The 24,672-nt window shown below is 41.3% G+C and overlaps 2 protein-coding genes across 2 annotated transcripts in view; one reads left to right on the top strand and one right to left on the bottom strand.

The window, feature by feature from the left end:
• csmd2 (CUB and Sushi multiple domains 2) overlaps positions 1-5,549 on the bottom strand; it is a 280,443-nt gene extending 274,894 nt beyond the window's left edge. The window contains 1 exon segment of the mRNA XM_034094476.1: positions 5,224-5,549. Coding sequence (XP_033950367.1) covers positions 5,224-5,392 — 169 coding nt within the window. The 5' untranslated portion in view covers positions 5,393-5,549.
• A 1,784-nt stretch (positions 5,550-7,333) lies between these two features.
• The window catches only part of LOC117455468 (uncharacterized), a 38,776-nt gene continuing 21,437 nt past the window's right edge, over positions 7,334-24,672 (top strand). The window contains exons 1-5 of the mRNA XM_034094986.2: positions 7,334-7,596; positions 10,286-10,493; positions 10,629-11,625; positions 13,088-13,228; positions 14,461-14,579. Of these exons, the coding sequence (XP_033950877.1) occupies positions 7,346-7,596; positions 10,286-10,493; positions 10,629-11,625; positions 13,088-13,228; positions 14,461-14,579 (1,716 nt within the window). The 5' untranslated portion in view covers positions 7,334-7,345. The remainder of the gene's footprint in view (positions 7,597-10,285; positions 10,494-10,628; positions 11,626-13,087; positions 13,229-14,460; positions 14,580-24,672) is intronic.

The raw sequence follows: 24,672 nt of genomic DNA, 5'->3' as shown, positions 1-24,672 counted from the left end.
GCGAGAGCCACCAGATGAATGAATGTCTTGGTTTGAATGTGTATGCATCATATTGGAATACTTAATCAAACTATTTCACAATGGCAATACCATCAAGCGTGATAGTTTAATAGATGATAGAGGCAATAGAATTGTATTGAAAATGAATTGGATGTTCCTCATCATCTCATTAAGTGCCACTTTAATCAAGAAATTCGGCAAACGCCCATCTGGCTATGAGCTCATAAGGTGTAATGGCCCGGTTTGTGTTGGGAGTATGTGTGTGAGTCACTGTGTGGCTGTGATCGGTGTGACGAAGCACACTGACAGAGCTCTGGCCATCTGGAGAGATGTGACAGTGTGAATCACCAGAGAGGAGGATGGAGGCAGAAAGGGGGGATGAGAGAAGGAGAAGGTGTGAGGGAGAGACAGAGAGAGAGATGAGGATGATACCTCAGCCGGCAGGTGACATAAGGGAGCTGATAATGACGGAGAAATGTCATCCTGTAAAAGCTGGACAGACTCACATCCTTTCTCTCAGTGGCCCTTTTTTTATCTAATGACCTGCTTGTCAACACTTTAGTCTAATCATCCTAGTGAATAGGGGATGGCAGATCAAACACACACACGCTTACTTACACGCTGTTAGTTATTGAAATAGGAGCCTGCTTGATGCCTGATAAGAAAATGAGAGTTTTAAATAGATAATTTACTAAAGAAAGGAGATCTTTCCCAGCACTCAAAAGGCGCAGAAACATAGGGCTTGGATTATCGCTTAGCTGGTGTAAGCTTATCACCCCTCTACTCCAACACTCGTCTCCCCTCTCTGCCTCTCGTTTCCTCTCACAGTGGATTCAGTCCTGCAGCTGTTTATCCCTCCCAGTGCCACCTCTTCATGATTTCCATCTTTATCTTGACCAATACTTTACTTCCCACTCCAAACCATTTGTATCCTCTTTGGCTCAAGCAGGAAACCTGGCAGTTCACTTATACTCATTTGCATTCTCAGACATTTCTCCATTTTGAGTAAATATATAACGTCATCTGTTGTTCAGCTCTAATTCTTCCCTTTATTGCTCAACAGTGAATGTAGAGAGCAGATGGGATGCAACAGAGCGTGCAGGTAGTGGAGGATTTGAGGTTGAGAATATAAGCAGACAGGTGGGAGATGAATGAGAAGCAAAGGGAATCGAGATGCCCAAATATTCACGATCAAACACATATGGGAAGACATATTGGGTTTGCTGAATTGGGATTGGGAATATGTTCATAAGAACCCTGAAACATCTCTAGTTTAGTTTCCGCACATCTTAGCCAACAATTATCAAGTAGGCAACACAGGGCGTCCATGTTGATTTACCAAACACCAAGGCTAAGTCTCTGATACAACATGGGGCTTGGAATTAACATGAATGTGCAGGATGCTGAGGATTTCCAGCAAATATGAGACACTGCATGCTAAGGGTTGAACTAGATTACTTCATTATCAAGCAATCTGCCAACTGTTTTTCATGTGAGCAAATAAAATGTAAGAATCTGGTTTAAACGTCAATTTACTGAAGTTAACAAATTGCTGGTGTAGTCCATCCAACCGACATTTGAAAGATATTTAGTTTGTCATGAAACAAAGATAAACAGAACATCTGCACATTTGAGAACTCTGAACTATAGGTCATGTTTGGTATTTTTGACTCCATCAACATGATTGCACTAATTACTATGTCAATAAGATAATCTATGTGACAGCGATTTATCTCAACGCTTGCAATGTAGAACAGTTAACTAATCCAGTGCAAACTCAAGCAGCAAAACATTGTCATAATGATCTTGACAAATAGTGGTCTGAAGTCTGTGTCTAATTGAGGGAAAGAAGCCATGAAAACATTGGAGACATCCCTATTTACAGAGCCAGCTCGCCCTCCGCTGAGGAGCAGCTGGTTCTGGGGCTGTTGGCTGGAGGAGCTGACCATGGTTCTGAAGAGAACTTCAGCTGAGCTCAAACTCAGCTGTCTATGGTGCTCAAATCATGTCTCTTCGGTGAGTTTCTGATGAAAGTCTTCCACTCAATTACTAGTCATTTTATCTGATGTCACATGACCATTCCTGTTGGCTTCTAATAGTGTAAGAGAAAGTCATATTAAACTAAAAATATTCTACGCCCATTTCTCATGAAGTATATGACAATTGTATTAGTTATAGGTTTTTGGCCTTTTTGATGTGCTCGAAGGTCTTAAAAATGAATTCCCTTTATAATTTGTGGATCTTGAACGACTTTTTTGTCAATGAGTTATTGCCTCGAAAATCATAAATCATAAATCCCCCCCCAACCCTATTTTTTCAGTAGGACGGTGCGAATACAAACAAATGTCATGAAGTAAAAAAGATAAAAAGGAAAGGGGCATCGAGGCCTCCAGTCTTCATAACATTACTGCAAGTTGCATCATGAGTACAACGCGGTGCCTTTGAATAAAGGAGAGCTCGTGGAAGAGAGGAGAGGACAACGAAGCGTGATCTTGCGTATACATGGACATGCTGAGCTACTGTCTTATGCGCCGCTGACGGATGATCTAATACTGGTGGAGCTGGCGTGGAGAGCCGGAACACGCACGAGATAGGCAAGACACGTCATCCTCAATCTGCCTCCTCCATCCTCCCCATCCTCTCCTCGTGTGCGATTAGATGAATGGAGGTTGATTACCGTTTATTGAACGACGGGTCCACTGGGACAGTTGGTTTAAATCCCATGGAGACACTGCTCTCTTCAATATCTCTGTTAAAAAAAATCGCTCCCACATCTCTATCTCTGGGGCCCTTGGGAATGATAAATGGGTTAACAGGAAACGTGCGTAAAGTGAGTTGACAAATGAAGTATTAAAGCATTATTATCTGACACGTCAAACACAGCCTGGAAATGAGCAGCCTTTCCATTTGGACATCATGTACATATACATGTACATCATCAGTACACTGTTGGTCATTAATTGGCAAGGCTTGCTTCGGTTTGATGTAGTACATGGGCAGAGAAATGCCACGATCCCCGGGTCCTCTCCTCCCTCCCCACTCCGCCTCTCAGCATAGCGTGAGGCTCTGGTGCCGCTCAATGGGAGGATGGGGCTATTGCTGGTGGCTGCAGCTGCACCGAGGGACGCGCCAGACCACCTCCACGCAGGCGTGTGGTATTCAAACATATTTATTGACACCGTTGAAAGTAAATGTTGTTACAGACGGTAAGACAGATGGTCCAACCTTTCCCGTTCTTTGTAAATATGTGCAATAAGTTAGAGTCGCTTTACTGGCTCCAGGGGTAGACGAAAACGGCCAGCGAGTGGGCAATAAAAAAAGATCCCCGGACGCGAATAAAACAAGAAGCCTCCTACGAATATAGCCGCAATAAGATTTACTCCACATGAAAGTCGAGGGAGATTTGTCAGTATCATTGGGCACTCAGCTGTATGTGTGATAAACCCACAACTCACCAGAAACCCTCTGCGTGGTTGATAACACGAGTTTGGTCACAAGTGGGTGACAAGTGGGAGATATTTGGTGGGAGACTTGAGGGATGACGTTTCTGTAGAATAATAATTTTCAAGCTCAAAGCACACTTATGCAGCATGAAACCTGATGTGCTTCAGTTATGTTGAAAAGGTGCCAAGTTTACACTCACTCGCTGTATAACCAAAAGGTATGAGTGGGCGAACACGGAGCCATGACTCACGGTGAAATTCATATTGTGGCCATGGCAGTATTCTCGTCTTTTGCTAAAAATAGTGCCCATTCTGTGGTGTGGAGCCAAGACAGTGATAAAACGGTTGGATTTATTTGCCAAAGGACCTGCTCTGGGATGGCACAAATTATTGCGGCTCTCCCCCCGAAACGCATAGGCTCTAAATAACGCCACAGGGCTTTTGTTATTAATGTCCACGGAAAGAATAAAGTAAAATCCATGGATCAGTTGCTGACCCTCTCCTTTCAGAAACACATTATGTGTTGAAGACGTGAAAGTAAATTAATAGTAATGATAATCTGTTGAATGCCCAGCTCCGGTTGCAAGATTTCCATTTGCAATTAATCAAGTGCAGAAAACCCAGTCAGTTAATTAGGCCTGCCCCCACCACACACACACACACACACACACACACACACACACACACACACACACACACACACACACACACACACACACACACACACACACACACACACACACACACACACACACACACACACACACACACACACACACACACACACACACACACACACACACACACACACACACACACACACACACACACACACACACACACACACACACACACACACACACACACACACACACACACACACACACACACACACACACACACACACACACACACACACACACACACACACACACACACACACACACACACACACACACACACACACACACACATACACAGACACCCACACAGAAAGACTGAGGGGAATCAACCTACACACAACATGTTTTTAAAAAATCGTTTAAAATTGCTGGGAAACAGAGGGAACAACCAGGAAGAACAACACACACACACACACACACACACACACACACACACACACACACACACACACACACACACACACACACACACACACACACACACACACACACACACACACACACACACACACACACACACACACACACACACACACACACACACACACACACACACACACACACACACACACACACACACACACACACACACACACACACACACACACACGAAAGAAGACACCCACACACACACTACAGGACCCTAAACAGCATAATAATCAGCAGCCTGCTTGACCACATCAACTGATGTCCTCATGCCAGGCCAACGTTCATCTGTACCATTACACAACCTCATGTATAGGAAGCAGATATCACACATGATGCTTATCAAATCATGAAAGACGCTCATCCAATCCCCCTTTATTTCCTTAAAAACATTCATGTAATGAAACGCATCAACAGAGTCAGAGGTTCAGTAATTCCAGAGGATCCACTGTCACAAAAATAGCTCCCCAACCATGCAGCTCTTCTCTATTAATAACTTTTGTCTTTAGAACAGAGACATTAGGACAGCAAGGTTGCTCCTAAATGCGCCTTTAGGATGTATGTATGTGTTGCTGATTTGCATTCAGACCGGGGATCGTGGAGGGTGGGCGGAGGAGTGGGGTAAGCCTGCTGCATTTTGCATGTGTTCAGCTGTACAGACGGGGACTTACCCTTTACTGAGGCGGCCAGTAGCCCCATATATAGGAACAGCACCCGGCTCCAATGGTGCACCTGCACTCCCGACTTCATTATAGCAAAAATCCGTATTCCGTCCCCTTTCCTGTATGCGCATTCCGGTCTCCTCACAAGTCCCGGTGCTACCTCCCGGTTTGTAGTCATGGCAGGGGCTGTTTCTCGAGTCTGGCAGGCACGATAGTTCTCAGATGGTCAAAAAGAGGAGATTCACTCGGTGTCGGTGCTGAGAAAAATCCCAATGCATGGAGGAGGCTCGGATCTCGCAGCTGGACTGAACCATGTCATGCGGGGACCGAGGGGTTCAGAGTCTCTATCTGACAAGATAGATTTCACACCTAAAGGGGGAGAAAATGAGGGAAGGCAAACCAAGGGGGATACGTGATTCAAGTGGTCACTGATCTACCCAACACGCGTAAAAAAGATCCCGAAAATCCCACGTCCGCTCCACATATGAAATTACCAAGCACAGGTAGAAAAAAACCAGGAGATCCCTCCTTCAGTTTTCCCCGCAGTACTTATGTGTCCTTCTCTTTATTTTATCTCCATTTAACAACATTTGCGGTGCCGATATTCCACGTTTAAACTCATCATTAGACCGAGATTAAAATGAACGAAACGACGAATGATGGAGAGCCAAAGAGGGTATCCGGATCCAAGAGAAAATCGTCTCGTTTTAGAAGTTCTCCAGCGTTGTAGTGTAGTCAGTGATCTGACTATAGAGAGGAATATGCAGTGTGTATTCCCAGTATTGCGGCGCTTGGCCACAGCTTCGTCTCAGGACTGTGCGACGCCAAGAATCAGACTGCAGACCTGCTCGATCTCTGCGCGCCTCTCTCTCTCTCTCTCCCTCTTTCTCACCCTCCCTTTCTCTCTCCATCTCACCCTCCCTATCTCTCCCACTCTCAGTAGCATCTAGAATTAGATATTCCCACGTTTTCAAAAATAATGTTGAGCTCTAATTTGCTCCATTTATTTTTAAAATAAAGGCAAACAAACATTTCTACAGAGCTACAATAGTTGTGTAATGAAGAAGGTGAGTCACAGCTTCTTCGAACAATGCAATACAAGACTTACAAACAAATATGTATATAAAAAAAATATATTGCAAGCTCAGGAGGTTAGCAGTCGTATGGCCTGAGGCACAACACTGTCCCTGAGTCTGGTGGTTGCCTGATGCTGCTGCTGATATACTATATTAGATACATTTAAATCCAGAAGATAAAAAACAAATGTAATTAAAAAAATTATAATAGTAATAGTTATTATAATACATGACCTCCACCGTGTTCCAATTTGTTATGCTAAGAGTTAGGGGTCCAAAACGAGGCCATTGTCTCCATCCATTAAAAACAATCATGGGGTTGCCCGGCAGTTTAACATAGATGTCCACTTCCTGCTCACTAAACGTGAAATTGATGCTTAACAGGCTGGAACCCTCGACAGTAAATTTGAATGTCATTTCCACTTTTGCTTATGACCGTTATAATTAGTTTTCCACAATGCTCCGTGCATGGAAACAGTCGGGATAATGAAATGCACGTTGGCCTTCAACCCTAAGATGGAGTCATAAATAGTCCTCCCCACATTAAATTAAACTTTGCCAACAGTGGGGTGCTCATGTTCCTCCTCGACATGTCGTTCTGCGACACAGATTCAATTTCTGGATACATTCGTGTGTGTTACTGAATGATTTACGATGGTAAACAATATGAGGGGAGTGAGTGTGTGTGTGTGTGTGTGTGTGTGCGTGTGTGTGTGTGTGTGTGTGTGTGTGTGTGTGTGTGTGTGTGTGTGTCTGTGTATGGGTGCGCGCGTGTGTGTGTGTGTGTGTGTGTGTGTGTGTGTGTGTGTGTGTGTGTGTGTGTAAGGTGTGCAACATTATCGCACACATCTAACTCATATTCTCAGAATCACTCAGATAGGTTCATTATTAGAGATCATATACTAAAACACTATAAGATAAAGGAATGGACTGATTCATCTCAAATTCTTAGCGGTTGCTATGACAGCATGACAAGAATGCATCAGAGAATGTTTCCTTTCAAAAAGACGGTTCAAAACAAACAATTGGACGCTTTAAGAAAACTGACAAAGATCATGGACAAGCTCATGTGTGCGAGGACCAGAGAGAAAAATATGCTATCATATCATCCACACATGTTCACGAGTGCACTTGGACCTTTTCCACGCTCCACCTGGATTCATCCCCACGTGCCACGGGACAACTTTGATCGTGTCTGTGAAATCATCTGGAAAAGAGCAAAGGAGGAGCTTGACTGGCGTCAAAGTTCACCTGAGATACAGCTGGATAAAACCTTCAAGGCTCGAGACATCACACAGAGTCACCGGTAAGGCTGAGCTGGTCACAGCCGGGGACCACCAGCACCCCCATTATGCATAACTGGTTACACACACAAATCAACACAAAACAGTCAAATGTCGTTTTTTTTTAAAATAGATGTGTCTCTATTATCTGCTACATTACCTTTACATGAGTACACAGTGTTTGGTTAAATGATGCACATCCATGTGTATCATATTGTATTTAAAGTGGTAATCTCATAGATGTATGTAAAACACAATCTACACAATTGTGGCTGGGCTCATGACCCACTAATGAAAATGTTGCAGTATGTATAGCCTATAGTTGCAGTATTACAAATCATCACTTAAGATGCCATTTCCCTTTGTTGTGTATGAATTGTATGTTGAATGGTGAGTGAGGTTTTATTTGCCAATGACTAAAAGTATATTGATTTAGGAAAATACCATTGGTATACTATCCCATTTAAGTCCCTTTATCAAGACTTAATAAGTAGTAAAAGCATTATTATTTCTTATTTCTTAGTAATGCTTAATATATACGCAATTGATCGGAAGAAGTTCTTCGTAGTAGACGTTTATAAATGTGGGTAAGACATGAATATATGCTTACTCAAACAAGCAGCAATGTCTGCGCTAACGAGAGGTGCAAAGTCATAGTGTCATGATTTCTTTCTCTAGCTATACTTTTAATGTTAAATTGTTAAGAAAAATGTTATATTACATTTTATACTTTTGACCTGTAGTTTGGTTATAAGCCATGCCCACACTGTAATTTTAGAAGACTATACATTAATGCTTGAATTGGATGGGCTTATATAAAATAACCTGATGGTAGGATGATAAGTTAAGGCCTATTTCTAACCCTGATCTCAACATCACAGTGTGGGGCTGCTGTGCGGTCACAGACCCTCTGTATAATGTTAATGTACACCATCTGCTCAGCGGCCGCCCGGAGCTTTCATGTCGTCTCCGTTATCATAAGCATCCCGTGTCCCAACGGACCGTCTGTTACGCATCGCTGCTCGACAGCCGACAGGATGGTGACTAAAGAGTAGCCTCATTCAAAAGTTATGGTTTGAAGCAGGTGACACACCACACATAAGGATGGAGCCACGGACCCAATGCTTCCTCCTCCTTGAGGCAACACAACTAAAATGCCAGTCCAATGTGACAACAAAACTATGGATAGGCAAACAGTATCACCTGGCTAACCTTTAGGTCATCCAATAAGGTTAGAATATTATGCACTGCCAAAACAAGCTTCTTGGTAAACAGGTGTATCCTTAACATATGATCTACAAAGCAGACATCTCTTGAACATGTTCACAATCCAAATTAGTTTTTCTTCACACCACAGGATCACTATAATTATGAGATTCCAAACTATAGGAGTCACCTGAAATCAGAGATGGAGTACTCGAGTCCTGGACTCGGACTCGAGTCGGACTTGAGTGCCGATTTTCGGGACTCGTGACTTGACTCGGACTCGCGCACTGATTGACGCGACTCGGACTCGGACTCGTGAATTCTCGCACAGGATGACTTGGACTCGGACTCGGACTCGTGAATTCCCCCCCCCCCCCACGATGACTCGGACTCGACTCGTACATTGACGCTCCGACTCGGACTCGAGCACATTTTCTCTGGAGTCTGATGTCCTCTATCCTGTATGGCGAGTTCACGTACTGGGCCCCGCTGTTCCAGTCTAGAGATGTCTACAGACACACCCCGCATCGTGCTGTATGCTTTCACACAGTCTGCTTCCACATTGGAAAAGAGCAGCGCAAAATGCTCGTTATGTGGAAACAATATAGAAGAGAAGGCTCCGTAACACATTACTCTAAGGATCGAGTTCAGACATACAGGCTGTCTTGAACACTATCATCAGAGTAACGTGATCTAATCAATAAATAAAGATTCAGCCGATAACGAAAGCACATACTTAACATGCATAATGACATCATTTTGCATGCTAAGTAGCCATGTGCTTTCTGGGGCTAAATCTTTATCGGTAAACTGATTTAACCCGTAAAAGTTCCTTCAAAATAAGAGTCCCAATCTTATTACTATCAAAATAAAAGTGCAAAACGAAAACTTTACCATAGGAAAATATTGGCATACAAATATAATCACTTCTCTAAAAGGTAACTCATTTTAAATATAGTTTATTTATATATAATAATAATATGAATATTAGAAATAAGCTTTATATTTGTATAGCACCTATTACAAGAATTGTAGCCAAACTCGCTTCACAGCAGTTCAATAGACAGGATAACAGCAATGTAGAGGAGCAGCTACATTTCAAAACATATATCCACGAAGATTAATACATGAAGACTTGTGACTCGGACTTGACTTGGACTCTTCTTAAGTGACTCGGAATTGGACTCGGACTCGAACACAGGTAATGATGACTCGGACTCGACTCGGACACTCCTTGGGTGACTCGGACTTGGACTCGGACTCGACTACGACTACGACTCTCCCTTGGTGACTCGGACTTGGACTCGGACTCGAAGAGTGGTGACTCGAGGGTGACTTGGACTCGTGAATTGGTGACTTGACTACAACACTGCCTGAAATGTATACTCCGGAAAATGCTATTTGAGACATGAAGTTATTTGCCACCGCTACACATTGTAGTGGTTGTGATTTCACGTTTTACAGATGTGTTAACCCGCCATACTGTCTTTCTCTCTTCTGGTCTAGGGCTGAGGAGAAACAGGCAGATGATTTGGGTCAGAGCACACGGTATGAGGAGGAAACACATCAAAACCGCACTGCCTTCATCCTCCCTTGCCCTTATCTCCTGGGCCGAAATCAGCCCCATATTGCCGAGCCTGCACGGGTAGTGAACCCTGAGATGAAAAAAGAGATACAACGAAATGAGGAAGAGGCAAACGGGAAAATAAATGTGGTGAGCATGACGTCTTTGAAAGCCAAAGTTGTTTCCCGTTCTGGTGTACTTGTACTATTACCTCTATTCTATAACAAGCCTGATAATGAAGTGATGTAAAAATGTTCTGTTATTTACGATTCTCTGTCATGTCAGACTGATTACACCGGAGATCAACAATGGAGGATGGAACATTTCTTCAAGAAGATGTGCGTCCCACAATGTACCAGCAGAAGAGCAAAACAGAGCTGTGTAACTGAGCCTCCACCTCTGGCGACAAATCCCGTCTGCTCTGCCGCTGAGGACCACACCCCACAGGAAGAGGAAGAACCTCCACTTCCTTCGAAAGTACCCAGGGAGACGTGTGAAAGCGAAGATGAGAAAGATACTAGCAGCAGCTCTGACAGCAGTTCTAGCGATGATGACACCTCTGTAGATCTACCTGGGGTGCGAAGTTGTGGCACTGATAGCAATGATGGTGAGTCAAAGAATGAAAACAATGACATCGGGGAAGATGAAAAAGAAATCCCACGCCCAGTTAATGAATCAAGCTCCCACAGCGAGAAGAAATCCTGCTCCTCTTCTAGCACAGAGAAATACTTTCCTCCTCTATATACCGTGAAGGCTGGCGTTCTCCCATGTCTCACAGCGCCCCCAGCCTCAGGGAAGATGCATAGCCAGTGGAATATTCCCCTTTTATTCCACCCACATGCTATCCCTGCTGTAACTTTGGCAAAAGAAGTGACCACCTATGCACAGGCTCCTGTCCAAGACAAGGCAGAAGCGCCTCAGGCCGACACAAAAAAGATGGCACCACCAGAAGCCCCCACTCAACAGGAGACTTACGACCTACAGGCCGACTTTCCCGCCCTGCAGCCCCGACAGAAAGCGCTGGGTTTATTGCACGATGGGAATCCCAAGACCAAAGGTGAAGAGGGGAGAGGAGGGCATACTCACTCACAAATCCGATGCCAAGAGAGTGGGGCTACCCATCAGAGGAAGAAGGAAAATGCACCCCACGAGTTCTCGTCCATCTGTGCAGCAGACCAGAAATCTGTGCTGGACCCTCAAACATTTGGCTCCGCCGGCCGATGCATCTCTCCAGGCCCCGACTGTGATGAACTAAAGGCCAACAACCAGCCGCTTCCTAGAGGTAATAAATCCACGGTGTGTCTGCCTAGCCGTGCTCTTCATATGCTTCCACTTCTATCAGTTGGTTTGGATACTATTGTATAATATAGTTTTAAGTCTGGAGCTACAAATGCACGAGCTCACACAAACAGCCCTGTCACACACTGCTAGTTAAAGGCAGGAGAGAGGCAGCGGCATCTGTCCGAGGCAGACATTCTCTCAGAAGTTGCATATTTAGCAAAAGTCCAGCCCCCAAAATGTTACCCTTTTTCTCTATGCCATTTTTAAAACACATATAATGAACCTCTTTTTGCCACATAGCAGGTGGCTTAACGTCACTACTGTGTTAACTTTTCTGAACCTTGAATCGAAGTTGTGTTGACAGCAAAACAGCCAAATCAGAACCACTTCATCCATCAGGGGGCAGCGCTCTGTGCCACGTGTAATCCCCAACCACCCACACGCAAACACACACACACACACACACACACACACACACACACACACACACACACACACACACACACACACACACACACACACACACACACACACACACACACACACACACACACACACACACACACACACACACACACACACACACACACACACACACACACACACACACACACACACACACACACACACACACATACACACACACACACACACACACACACACACACACACACACACACACACACACACACACACACACACGCAAACATGCAAATATTGCGTCACTGTTTAGGTGATAACACGCTGTGACTCCGCATCGGCGTTGCAGAGAAATACTTCCTCAGTCGGATGACTCAGTGGGAAAATGTTTTTATAATAAGGGGATTATTGTGCAGTGGCAAAGTGAATTACAAGGTGAGCCTTCCATTATGGCTGTTGGTGCAACATAAATAAAAGCGGACTCAGAGATGAATTAAGTCAACGGCAACTTAAGCACACTTTAGTCATTTTAGTAAGGAGTATGACGTGTACAGTAATACAGTAATACAGTATCTGCTGCACAATTTGCAACGAGTTCACACCTTTACTTTTCCAACCTGAATAGCTTTTTCACCGTGAGAACAACTTCATGCTAGGATAATAAAGAAAATCAGATATATTTAGATCCGTTTGAATTCCCTTCTGCTTCTTTAACAGGTGCTCGACTAAACCTGAAGCCTGCTGTGCTCAATAAATGTGCTTATGTGATACTGCTGGCATTCCTCCAGCAGTGTGCAGTCAGTGCTGATTTGATAGAATTGACTCTATGATAGCATAGCCCTGTTGATTCAATAGCACTTTGTTGATCCCCGAGGGGCGGCGGGGGACTGCTGCTGAAAATTCCTTTGCAGCGTAAATTAGCACACTTCTATTAAGCTTACCATCTGCATCACACTTAACATGACACAGGCCAGACAAAGAGGGTGTGCATGTAAAATAGATAAAGTGTGCTAATCCTTGCCCCCTTGCTGGGCGTATTGCAGTTGCAGGTGCAGATGGCGTGTGTGTTAATGCCAGGACCTGGGCGAGCGCTGCCAAGGCGGGCATGAAGCAAGCAGCTGCCCCTCAGGAGAAAGCCAGACCTTCTATCCTTCAGCAGATAGTTACCATTAACAGAGCCAAAGGTAAGCTTATACCTTGGCATCTTTGGCCTGTGTGTGTGTGTGTGTGTGTGTGTGTGTGTGTGTGTGTGTGTGTGTGTGTGTGTGAGTATAATGTTTCACGGTGGGCCGCATGAAGAATTCATCATGATCATCACTCGTTGAGCGCATTTATTTTGCAACACTAACTACGTCCTCTCGCCCTTTATGCACTGTGCATCAAAGGGTCCGTGTGTAGCATTTTTAAACATCAATATCATTGTCAAATTAATTGTGGAATTCAATTTGAGATTATTTACCACATGCAAATGAGGCTGCAGTCGAGCTGATTGGTGGTATCCATGTCGCACCAGTGGTATTGTTGCCGTTTGTGGGATCAATTAGTCTGTGCCTTTTATCAAGCTCAACGGCGAACACAGACAGATCTCTGGCACAGTTTGGTCTGATATTGATATGAATAATAAAGTGGCAATTTAACAACACAGACAAGTAATCTAGTCAGTTGTAAAGCAGAGATCAAACAGAAATGCATGTAAGAGGTTATACTGTATATTATTATCACATCGTATTTGCAATAAATCCTCCCGATCGCTATTTGATGTTGCAAGTCACACACGGCTATAGAGCAGTTACCATACCGTGGTTTTTATGTGTGACTGGAAAACGTTCAAACTTTGCTTTTAAGCCTTGTCACTCATCAATTGTGCCTTGACAGCTCAGAGATTGTAATTACTTTACATTTATGCCTAAAGTCATCCAGTCAAATTAGGATATTATAATGTGCCTGATCAATCTTGTAAGTCTGTGGATACCATCAGCTAAATGGAATGATCTAGTCAGTTGCCTCTGAAGGAGTTGCTTCTCTGATACTGTATGTTTGTAGTAATAGTAGAAATTGAGAGTGGACCATGCAGTGCTCCATAAAAGGACGTTTTCTGTGTAAAATCGGATTTGGGCCGTGGTTGAATGTGTTGCGCCAGAGGGAAAGTTACAAAAATGTTTGGACGTTTTAGTGATGTAACCACTGTGAAAACCGTGCAAGTTTGTGCATTTGAAAAATAGGCAAACCTCAATGCTCTAGTTACATGTGTGTAAATCCCTATGAGTGTGGCAGTGAAATGATGAGCTAATGAACCTTAATAGCTCAATATGTATCAGTTAAGTAGAAAATACCTTCAAGGACTGTATTAAAAATATCTGTTTCTCATATATCACTTTGTTTTTGTAATTGTTTACTACTTGTTTCCCTTTCACAGCAGCTCATAACTTCCCAAACAAAGTGCCTCCCTATCGGGCAGCAGCTCCTATGTGCCGAGGCCCGAGACCTCGCTACCCAAATCGGTTTGCTGGACGTGGTTACAACCCAGCCCATCAGGTAACAATATAATTAAGATGTAAACTGAATAACAAACACATACTTTAATCTGTAAACTCAGCATACTTATACTACAGCATACTACAGCATACTCAGCATAGGTACTTCCTAGGATTTCACATTGTATATTTAGCTCATGTATTCTATGCACACATACCACATTTCATAAGGCCTAGCATTTGTGTAATTAAAGTGGCTACATATCTTGATTTAAATAACATATATGAATGTTTAACATTACTCGGAGTTCAGATCTTTAGAGAGCAATCAGGAGGGAATGTTCTTTGAAGTGGGTGTTCAGTAATTTCACTACTTTATTATGTATTGTATGCTTTGTTACACGCACTCTCTGGAAATCGTTTAAACCCATCTCTTATTCCAACAAAGCTATTGTTGCTACCCATCTGTTCCTTTTGTACTGTAACTGAACCATACAAACAACACATATTCACTTATCACCCATTCGTAGTGTGAACATATATATTGTTAACTGTTCCAGCTGGCACAAACAATAACTTCATATTTGTGGCCTTTCCCACAACCTTATGTCCTCCATTCGGGGAGGACAGCTGTGAATAAAATGTAACCAATATATTATATCTCAAAAACGAGTTGTTAGATTGGCCTGAGATTCAGTCTGTTCATGCTCCCTCACATTGATTTAAGGGAGTATGTGACTTGTCCTCTATCATTTATCTTTATGCTGGAAGCTGCCGTCTCCGCTCTGTGACATATTCGGAAGGCTTACTCCTGCTATCTGTCCCCATTGTCCGTCTTGAAATTGGTCAAAGGGCTTAGGTACGCTGCTGCTGCGGCTTGAAATTTGTTGCAGATTGATTTGGGTATAAGGGATGTCGGTTTCTTTAAGTGTTTTTAAAAATAGATTCAAAGAGTTGAAGAAGGGTACATCAGGTTACATGAGATGGTTTAACTCAGCTAATTGCCCGTATGTGGCCCAACAAACACAATTTTTGGAATACTCCATGTTGTACTTCGGAAAACTTTGATTAAAGTAAAAGTCTGTACTGTTTAAAGTCGGGTTGTATGAGGTACGTACACATAGTCAGTGGCGGTTCTGTTTGTAGGAACAGAGTACCAGCAGAGGTGGTCATTAAGGACTACTTTAGACGTGGCAGCAGCACTTATGTCACCAAAAGAACAACATGTGAAAAACCAGATAAACCCATGGATTTGCTAGTAACATCCTAAAATTCACTCGCAGGCGGTTTATATTTATAACAGCTGCGTGTAAACCAACCCTGTCTCCTAAAAATTACATTCCTACAGAACTAAACTGCATTCTCAATTACGTTTAGCTAGAAACGTATTTTCTCCCACGTTACGTTTGTTATGAACGTATCTTAAATACGTTTATTTTCTAAATATCTTCTAGAAACATATTTTCTCCCATGTTACGTTTCTTATAATCTTAAATACGTTTATTTTCTACATATCTTTGCCATTCATTGTCTTGCTTATAATAATGATAATAGTCATTTATAAATATCATTTTAGAGCACACATTTGAAATCAGTAGGCGAGGCTGTAATTTCGCCAGCTGTTACTCTCATGAGCGAGGCAGAAAATAATAGTTTTAACATGCCGAAAAGCTGCTGTGTTTTTTATTGCACCTCAAACATTACAACAAATCCAGAGTTACGTGTTTCTGTACTTCCTCTAAGAAGAAAGGACAGTAACAGAAGATCTCTGTGGCTTCAGGCTAGATCGCCGTTCAGATGACAGCGTTGGTTTCCCCAAAAGTGGGCGGGGCTGTAAAGTGACGTAGATTTTACTCTCATCTATTATTCAAAACCATTCTATTTATTCTAACGTAAATTACATGCCAGTGATTTATCTTTTTATTTTAAATCGTATAATGTCGGACTTTTTTTCCCGTCTGTGAGGAAAAGAAATGGGGCTAAACTCCCAGAAACCTGCAGGTCCGCTGCAACTCTGACTATTTTTAAATCCAGACTAAAGACTTTTCTTTTTGCCGCTGCTTTTAATTGAACTATTCATATCTTAAACTGCACTGTAACTTTTATCCATGTAATTTTTTCTTTTAATGTTTCTTTTATTATCTTTTCTTTTTAATGACTGATTTTAAATGCCATTTTCTTAATGTCTTTCGTTTTTTGTAATTCACTTTGAATTGCCTTGTGTTGAAAGGTGTTATATAAATAAACTTGCCTTGCTTTGCCTTGCCTTGCTAAGAGCCTCAAAATACTGAAATCTGTATTTTTGAAAATCTTTTTTTCCTTCTAATTTGTTATTCTTTTCCAAATAACACACTGTTATTTACTCAACAATAACACACAATTATCCTTGTTTTTATTTATTCGTTTAATTCTATAATATTGGGCTTTTTAGCATGCTTTGTATCCGTAAATAAAGTCACCGGAAACAGACGTAGGCCTATAAGGGACATTTCGAGCGATACACACCACAAACCCACTGAACAGATTACCCAAGATCCTCAGTTTGGAGCTCGTTGATTGGATGTTTAACCGCAATGCATGTTGGGATATGATGTTAATGCGATATGATATCCGAAAACATTTTACAAAAACACATCTGCCGTAGTTCATTATTTATAGAGCCCTGGTGAGAAGACTTCTAGACAAACAGGAGAACTGCCGCCAAAACTGAATTTTGGCGGCAGAAAATTCACCCAGTGAATTTTCACCCATTTAGTAATTACATGTTTTAAATGTGTACACACCAATGTGTTTCCTGTCGCCTAAACCTCCAGGGCTGTACACAGTTTAATACTGTCAACTTCTAATTTTGGGAAAAACGAAAACGTCTTTTAAAACTACAATTCCCAGTAGAGACGTGCCATAGAGAACATGTTGCGAAACACAATAGCCATCATGTGTATTTCTGGGGGGGCGTTCGAGTCCAGTTTTGAATAGTCTGCCGTGGTTTCGTTCCATTTCAAAGAGCTTGAAGCTCGGCGTCACTGCCACTCCAACATCCAATCCCAGAGCTTGAAGATTAATCACGGGGTTTGTCAACGGGACTGTAGTCCCAAACGATAGCTGGGGATTATGGGTAGTGTAGTGTCTTCGGCCATCCTTAACTCTGAATTTTTTTCCGGATAAAATATTGCATTAACAACACCACATCTGGCGTCACAGAGATCTTCTGTTACTGTCCTTTCTTCTTAGAGGAAGTACAGAAACACGTAACTCTGGATTTGTTTTAATGTTTGAGGTGCAATAAACGACACAGCAGCTTTTCGGCATGTTAAAACTATTATTTTCTGCCTCGCTCATGAGAGTAACAGCTGGCGAAATTACAGCCTCGCCTACTGATTTCAAAGGTGTGCTCTAAAATTATATTTATAAATGACTATTATCATTATTATAAGCAAGACAATAAATGGCAAAGATATGTAGAAATAAACGTATTTAAGATACGTTCATAAGAAACGTAACGTGGGAGAAAATATGTTTCGAGAAGATATTTAGAAAATAAACGTATTTGAGATACGTTCATAACGAACGTAACGTGGGAGAAAATACGTTTCTAGCTAAACGTAATTGAGAATGCAGTTTAGTTCTGTGGGAACGTAATGTTTAGGAGACAGGGTTGGTGTAAACATGTAATTAAGAGTAACAAATATACCGCCGGAGTCAATGTCTAAGCACATCCAAACCATCGGAGCAATATACATTTATGATAATGTATGCAATAAAGGTTATGCATATGTGTCAGTCAACAACGGTGAGTCTAACACAGCAAAAGTCTATCCAACTTGTTGCTGCAGATATATATATATATATATATATATATATATATAATGGGTATGGTCGACATCTGAACCGTTCTCAAGTAAACCATCATACGTACCTGTCAATCAATACAAACAAATCTAATTTCACAATGACAGTTGGCATTATACGATTTATTTTGTCCTCAACCTGAGTGTTAGTCGTCCAATCCAAACAGAATTGGGGCATGTTGATCTATATACACATTTGCTAGTTTGTTCCCCCTGTTTACAGTGTTTTTGCTAAGCTATCTGAGTGCTGGCTCTGGAGAAAGTACATTAGATTTTTGTACAATTCTTTAACGATCTAGCAACAAGGTTTTGATGGGCAGTGTGGAAGAGGACGTGGAGTATTTTGAAACTGTATCCGCACCTCTCTGTTCTCCAGAGGTCCAAACATTGCATCTGTGGAAACAGAGAAAAACATTTGTATTACCAGGAGCTTTTTTAAGTTGTCTAACAGAATGCTCTTACTCAAACAAACAAATGATGAAAGAGCTCTTTCCCTGCCATTATTTTAATGTGTGTGTTGTCAGTGGGGAGTTTGCAGTGTCAGTTAAGCAGGATATTTATGTCCCTCAGTGTAAAAATGGAAAATATATTCATACATCTCTATTTTTTTCCTCTTTTTCAATCTCTCCTCACTGTGCCCTTTCCGTCTACGACCTATTTAAATTTGGAAAGCTTTTTTTTTTTTTCCTGTGTGGCGGTGACAGTGACAGCAAGGCTTACTGCGCTCTAAGGTTTGCCCCTTTGGCCTCCGCACTTGCAATCCAGGAGGATAATTACTGTAGCTGCAATGCACATTCCCCCTGGGTGGAAGTGGCAATATGGGGTCTCTTGGTGTCAACTGAGAAATTAGATGCAAGGAGGCAAGCCTGAGTTAGAGAGAGAAAGAGAAGGGCAGACGGAGAGAGTTAGTAAAGTGTGTGACGGTGATGGAGGGAGACTTTAAAAGTTCAGCTTGGCAGCAAAACAGCTGATGCAGGGATGCAAGAAAATGTTTATATGGAGTGTGAAAAAGATATGAGGACCATTTCACTCACTGACACATTTAAAAATATTTTTCTCCATAATTGCCTTATCTCACACAGAGGCTGTGGTTCACACACACCTGGCTGTTCTTGTTCTCGTGCTAACCGTAACCTAAATATTCTGCTATTAAAGTTTAACAAGAAAGAGAGAAAGGGTAGTGGGAAAAAAAATCAGATGAGGAGACCTTAAGAGCTTTTTATCAAGCGTAGGCGTGTGGATGAGAATGTGCTGTGAATGGGTGATCGTGACTCTCTCTGTTTCTCTTTAAAAATCACCAAAGCCTCTCAGGTAGACCCAAGGTCACACATATGTTCTGAATCCTGAGTGTTTTATTCTACCAACTTTTCACTAGCCCATCCTAATTGTTGTTTATCATTGATTTAAACCACTCCTCTCTAAGTAATCAAATCCTGGATATTAGATACCTCTAAGAGAGAGCAATTAAGTGAAGCTCCTGGTATTGTGTCAGGGAGTTGATACCTATGCTGGCAGTTGGGTGCAACAGCATCCAAACTAAAACAAAAGAAACAGCAACAAATTGACAATTAAAAATGTTGTTGTCAGGCGGAGAAAGAGGAAGCAAGTGGCCACATTGTTTAGTTTAACAACCTGATTGATGGTCTGTTGCAAATGTGCGATCTTTAGAAACGGTGCACATTTGGAGGCAATGCCCTCCAGCATGTGAAAGTGTGTGAGTTGCGGAGACACAGGCCAAAGTTTTCCCTCTTGCATTCTTCCCTCTTCCTCCAGCTATTAAACCTGTCTCTCAGCTGTTGCTAGGCTACACAGGTCTGTTGTCATTCTCCGGCAGGTGGCCTTTCCCTCCTTCAAGTCTCTGAGTCTGTGTGCATAAATCCATGTGAGCATTCATATCAGCGCAGGAGCAGATATGACCCATGAATTACATCACCGTACACACTAGCTCTTCAAGGTTTTTTCATTTGAACCACTTTAAGTGTGTGTTTGCATAACCTTTTCATGCTGGTGTTAGCTTCAGTGTAGCCTCATGTTCAGCTGACCTTATGTGAGCTCGTTCGGCATCAAATTGGGGAATTATACATATTGTAACCAGGCAACAAAGTATGGTTTTGTGTCAGAAGGTATTTGTAAGCCCTTACAAAATTATCGTTTGACTGTTTCTAAGGGGTGGAAAGATAGTTAGCATAGAGGAAGCCTGAGAGATCCATAGATTGGTTTTGAGGTGGGCACGAGAGACACAGATGTGGTTATAGGTGCAATCAATGTGTTTGTTCATAATCTGGAAATCTCTGGCTCTCTCTCTATAGCAGCCCACATGTTAACCCCTTCAGTCTCAGTACACACCTGAGACCTCTCTGAGCTTCAAATGAAATATTTATGAGATAAAACCCCCATAGAAAACATAAAATATGCCGGTAAGACAGTTAAGAATACAATAAGTGGGATTCGCACTGCATAAAAAGATCGTGACATACGTATGGGGTCTCGTAAAGCTGTATTACTGACACAAAGATTAGTTGCCAAGTGTTGAGGTTTTTGGCTTAGCTTTCAGTCCGCACTCTGTATTGGATCAAACCCCCCCCCCCCCCCCCCCCGCCCACGCATCATTTTCAGATGCTCAAAGGTGGAGGAAGGCGCTATGAGTGAGCGCCTGGCATCACAAGACATTTTACTCTCCAGCCCAAATGCAAATGACAAAGCGGCATTATCATTAATGATGAATTGCCTCTTCGCTGCAATTGCAATTGGATCTCTAATTAGCTAATTTGCCCACCTCTGTGCTCGAAATGTGATTTTATGATTGATGTAATTTACAGCCCATCAACATATACAAACCTTGATTAATGACGACAATTATAAAATAAAAAAGATTGAACTTTGCACTTTGATTTCAGTAAGATGATGTGGTATTATTATTATTAGGCCTGTAAGAGCAGAAAGCTATTCATCATTGCGCTTAAGGTTACTAAAAGTGTTGTTTTGGCAAAATCAAAGGCTAAGTTTGCAATAAGCAGGGTCATGAAGCTAAAGGACATCATGTTTTTCAGTCACTCACACAACCACTTTATTTTGCATCTTTCAAAAAACGGAATAAAGACGGATAGACACGACTACTGTAAGACCTGTTGCTTATGGCACTATGTATATAAACCAACCAGACCATTACGGTGCAGGCATTGGAATGGTTTATTGCTGAGATTGTTCATGTGTAGAAGTGGTAATGGTGTCATGATGGTTTTATAATGGTTTTTGAATTATCTAATATGGCACAAAGGTTACATTTAATAGGGCTACTGCGATCTAAAGATGATATAGACTGCTTTGCCTCTTCAATGGTTTTTACTGTATGTTTAATATTTAAAGCTGCTATTTGTAGAATTGTTGTGATATTTTAGTGTCCTTAAAATGATACTGAAGATATATGTATTTGGTTGTAAAAAAGAAATTGAGTTTCTTAATTTTACACATAGGGGCTTTATTAAAAGCATTTATTCAAACTCAAATTTATATTCCCCTTTTGTCCCATTCCTTGTGAGAGGAAACACAATCTGTTATGAAAGTGCGGCTATTGTGCACATTATTCCTTTTGTCAAAAAAAGATCAGAGTAATTAGTTGGTGCACTCTAAAAACAAATGCCTTGGCTCAGCAAAGAAAATCAACACAACAGTTTGGATCAATGTTTATTGAGTTAAGACAACTTCTAATGAAATTGTCTTAAAGCAACAAAGTTATTTGAGTTAGGGGAGAAGGCTTTTCCTCTACAATCAGAGGTGTTTTTAATTAGTCACTTACTTTAATTGGTAACATAAACACAAGTTTTGAAGTTGATTACTCAAAAGTTATTCCGACTAGTTTTACCGCATGATTTAAAAGGAATTTTAAGTTGTATGTACTTAATTACCCTCATTCGGGATACAAGTTTTGAAGTTGATAACCATTTATAAATTAAGTTGCTCCAAATATATTGTATTCAATATTTTCTTAGCTTTTTCATGTTTTTGCCTTTAAAGAAAGAAATTAATTAATTCCACAACAAAGATATTAGGCAATTCACTTTTTATTTTGAACTGCAGTTCTTTATTTCAACACATGATGTTTCAATCAGGAGATAATTCATTTAGTTTGAACATGTATTGACACATGCCATATGATGAGGTGCATGAACACCTGAAATCACAGCTGACTGCAGGAGAGAGGAGAACCATTTTATAGTTTGGCTGCAGCGCGGTGATTGGCTGCTGGAGAATGAGGTGAAATGTAATAGGTTAAAGAGAACGCCTGTGATGAGCTGATTATATGCAGCTGCAGAGTGAATACACCCAGTCTTCCTGAAAGAACTTGCGCTGAGCTTCATTTCAATCTTGAAAAAAAGATAAATAACACAAATTTAAATTGCCCCACAAATAATAAACACATTAGCCGTATTACCATGGGACATGGGGACACAGGAAATACATGCTGCCATCACAACGAAGTTAGAGGCCTTTGCATTTTTAAAACCAGAGCCAAATATGTAAAATCTGTAACGTTTTTGTAAAACTACAGAAACAAACTCTCAATGGCCACCAGTCTGCAGATCACACACATCCATTTTACAAAAGATGTAACAATGATGTTTACACTGCCGACAGTCGTTATTTCAAACAGTATGAACCCATTTAACGCAGAATGCTCATTCATTTGTTTCCCTTGACCACCATGGTTGCCATCGTGTGGTCAGATCCTGGGTGGACCGGTCACTGATGAAGGCGATATTCAAGTCCTTTTGAAGCACATTAAATAATAGGTTAGCGCATAAGAGATAATGAATTAGGTAACTGCATACTTTTTAAACTGTCACTCTTAGCTAATTCAGAGCCATTATTACCAGCTGTGCAAGATTTAGTATATCTTCTCGTCTTTTTTTGCAGGTTCCATACAATATGTGAACTGGTTAAGAGAAGAGCAGAAGCCACTTTTCAAATTGTACACAATCCTTTTCCCATGCCATTGCTGTCAACACCTATCCATGCTGAACGTTGCTAAGATATTATTGATTGGGGTGTGGCCAAAAGTGCAATATGCTTCAGAATGTAACTGACTAACTGACTGTAACTAACTGTGCCCGTGGATTTTATTTTATTTCAAGATCTTTAATTACGTCGCTAAACTCCTTGAAAAGGTCCTCTTCCTTTTCTCCAAGGTACACGACAAGGCAGCGGATGGCTATAGTTCTCTGCGTACTTCAATTGGATTGTGCTATTTTTGAAAAAGAGAAATGACCTAAATGAATATATTCTGAATGTGTGACTGCCAACAACTTGCATTTCAATGACAACTCTAAATAACGATCCTACCTCAAGAAGCATCCTTGATCTGCTTCACCGAGATTCATTTTGAATAAAAAGCGATATCACAATAGTAACCAAAGTATGTTTACTCTCACAGTAGCCTCTACTACTTTGTATCCTCTCACAGAACTATTCACAGTTCAAAGGCTGCTTATTTTGGTCAAACAGCAATGTGCCTATCCAGTGCAACTACAAGGCTATCTACTGTATTTCAATGACAAAAGACGACACCCTTAAAATGTCCTTTGTATATTTCTATTTGTCTTAACTGTCGGAACTTGTCCAGGCATTTTAAGTGGGAGTGGACTTGAAACCCTTAACTCAAGGTGTAGAACAATTAAGTTATCAAGCCAATTGGATTACTTACAACTTGAATTTAGTTTTGACACAGACATTAGAGTTCAAATTACGCACAATATTAAGTTGATGTAATTACCAACATTATTACGTCAACACAACTTATAAATTAATTTTGCAACTTAACATTTTTATCTAAATCAATTAACTCACATTTTTATCTTGCAACCATGCATTTCATTAAGTGGAGGTGAAAGGTCGCCTGCATTCGTTTTTAGAGTGTGGACTCTTAGGTGAAAACACTTAACCTCTGGATGGGCATGGTGAATAATATCCATGATTAGTTTTTAGTCTGATTTACGTTATCAACACTGCATGATGATCATTTTGTAAATTGGGGGATGCAGGGTATACAATTTAAGCTGCCACTTAAAAATATTAAACATTTGAGAGGACCAATCGTCGCTAATTAAAATAAATTGTTTTTAACTTCTACAATGTGGAATCAAGATAGTCTAGTTTGCAGTTAAAATAAACGTTTGCTGGCAACTTAGCACTTTTATTGTGAGATATCAATCACATCATAGAGAAATGTACATAATGGGTATTTTGGTCTATCCAATCAGACACTTTGAGTGCTGTCGTTTGAATAAATATGCCATGTTAACAAATGTA

The sequence above is a fragment of the Pseudochaenichthys georgianus genome, chromosome 11 (assembly GCF_902827115.2).
Source record: "Pseudochaenichthys georgianus chromosome 11, fPseGeo1.2, whole genome shotgun sequence".
Lineage (NCBI taxonomy): Eukaryota > Metazoa > Chordata > Actinopteri > Perciformes > Channichthyidae > Pseudochaenichthys > Pseudochaenichthys georgianus.
Note: the sequence above shows the minus strand (reverse complement) of the source record. Positions and strands in the feature narration are given on the sequence as shown.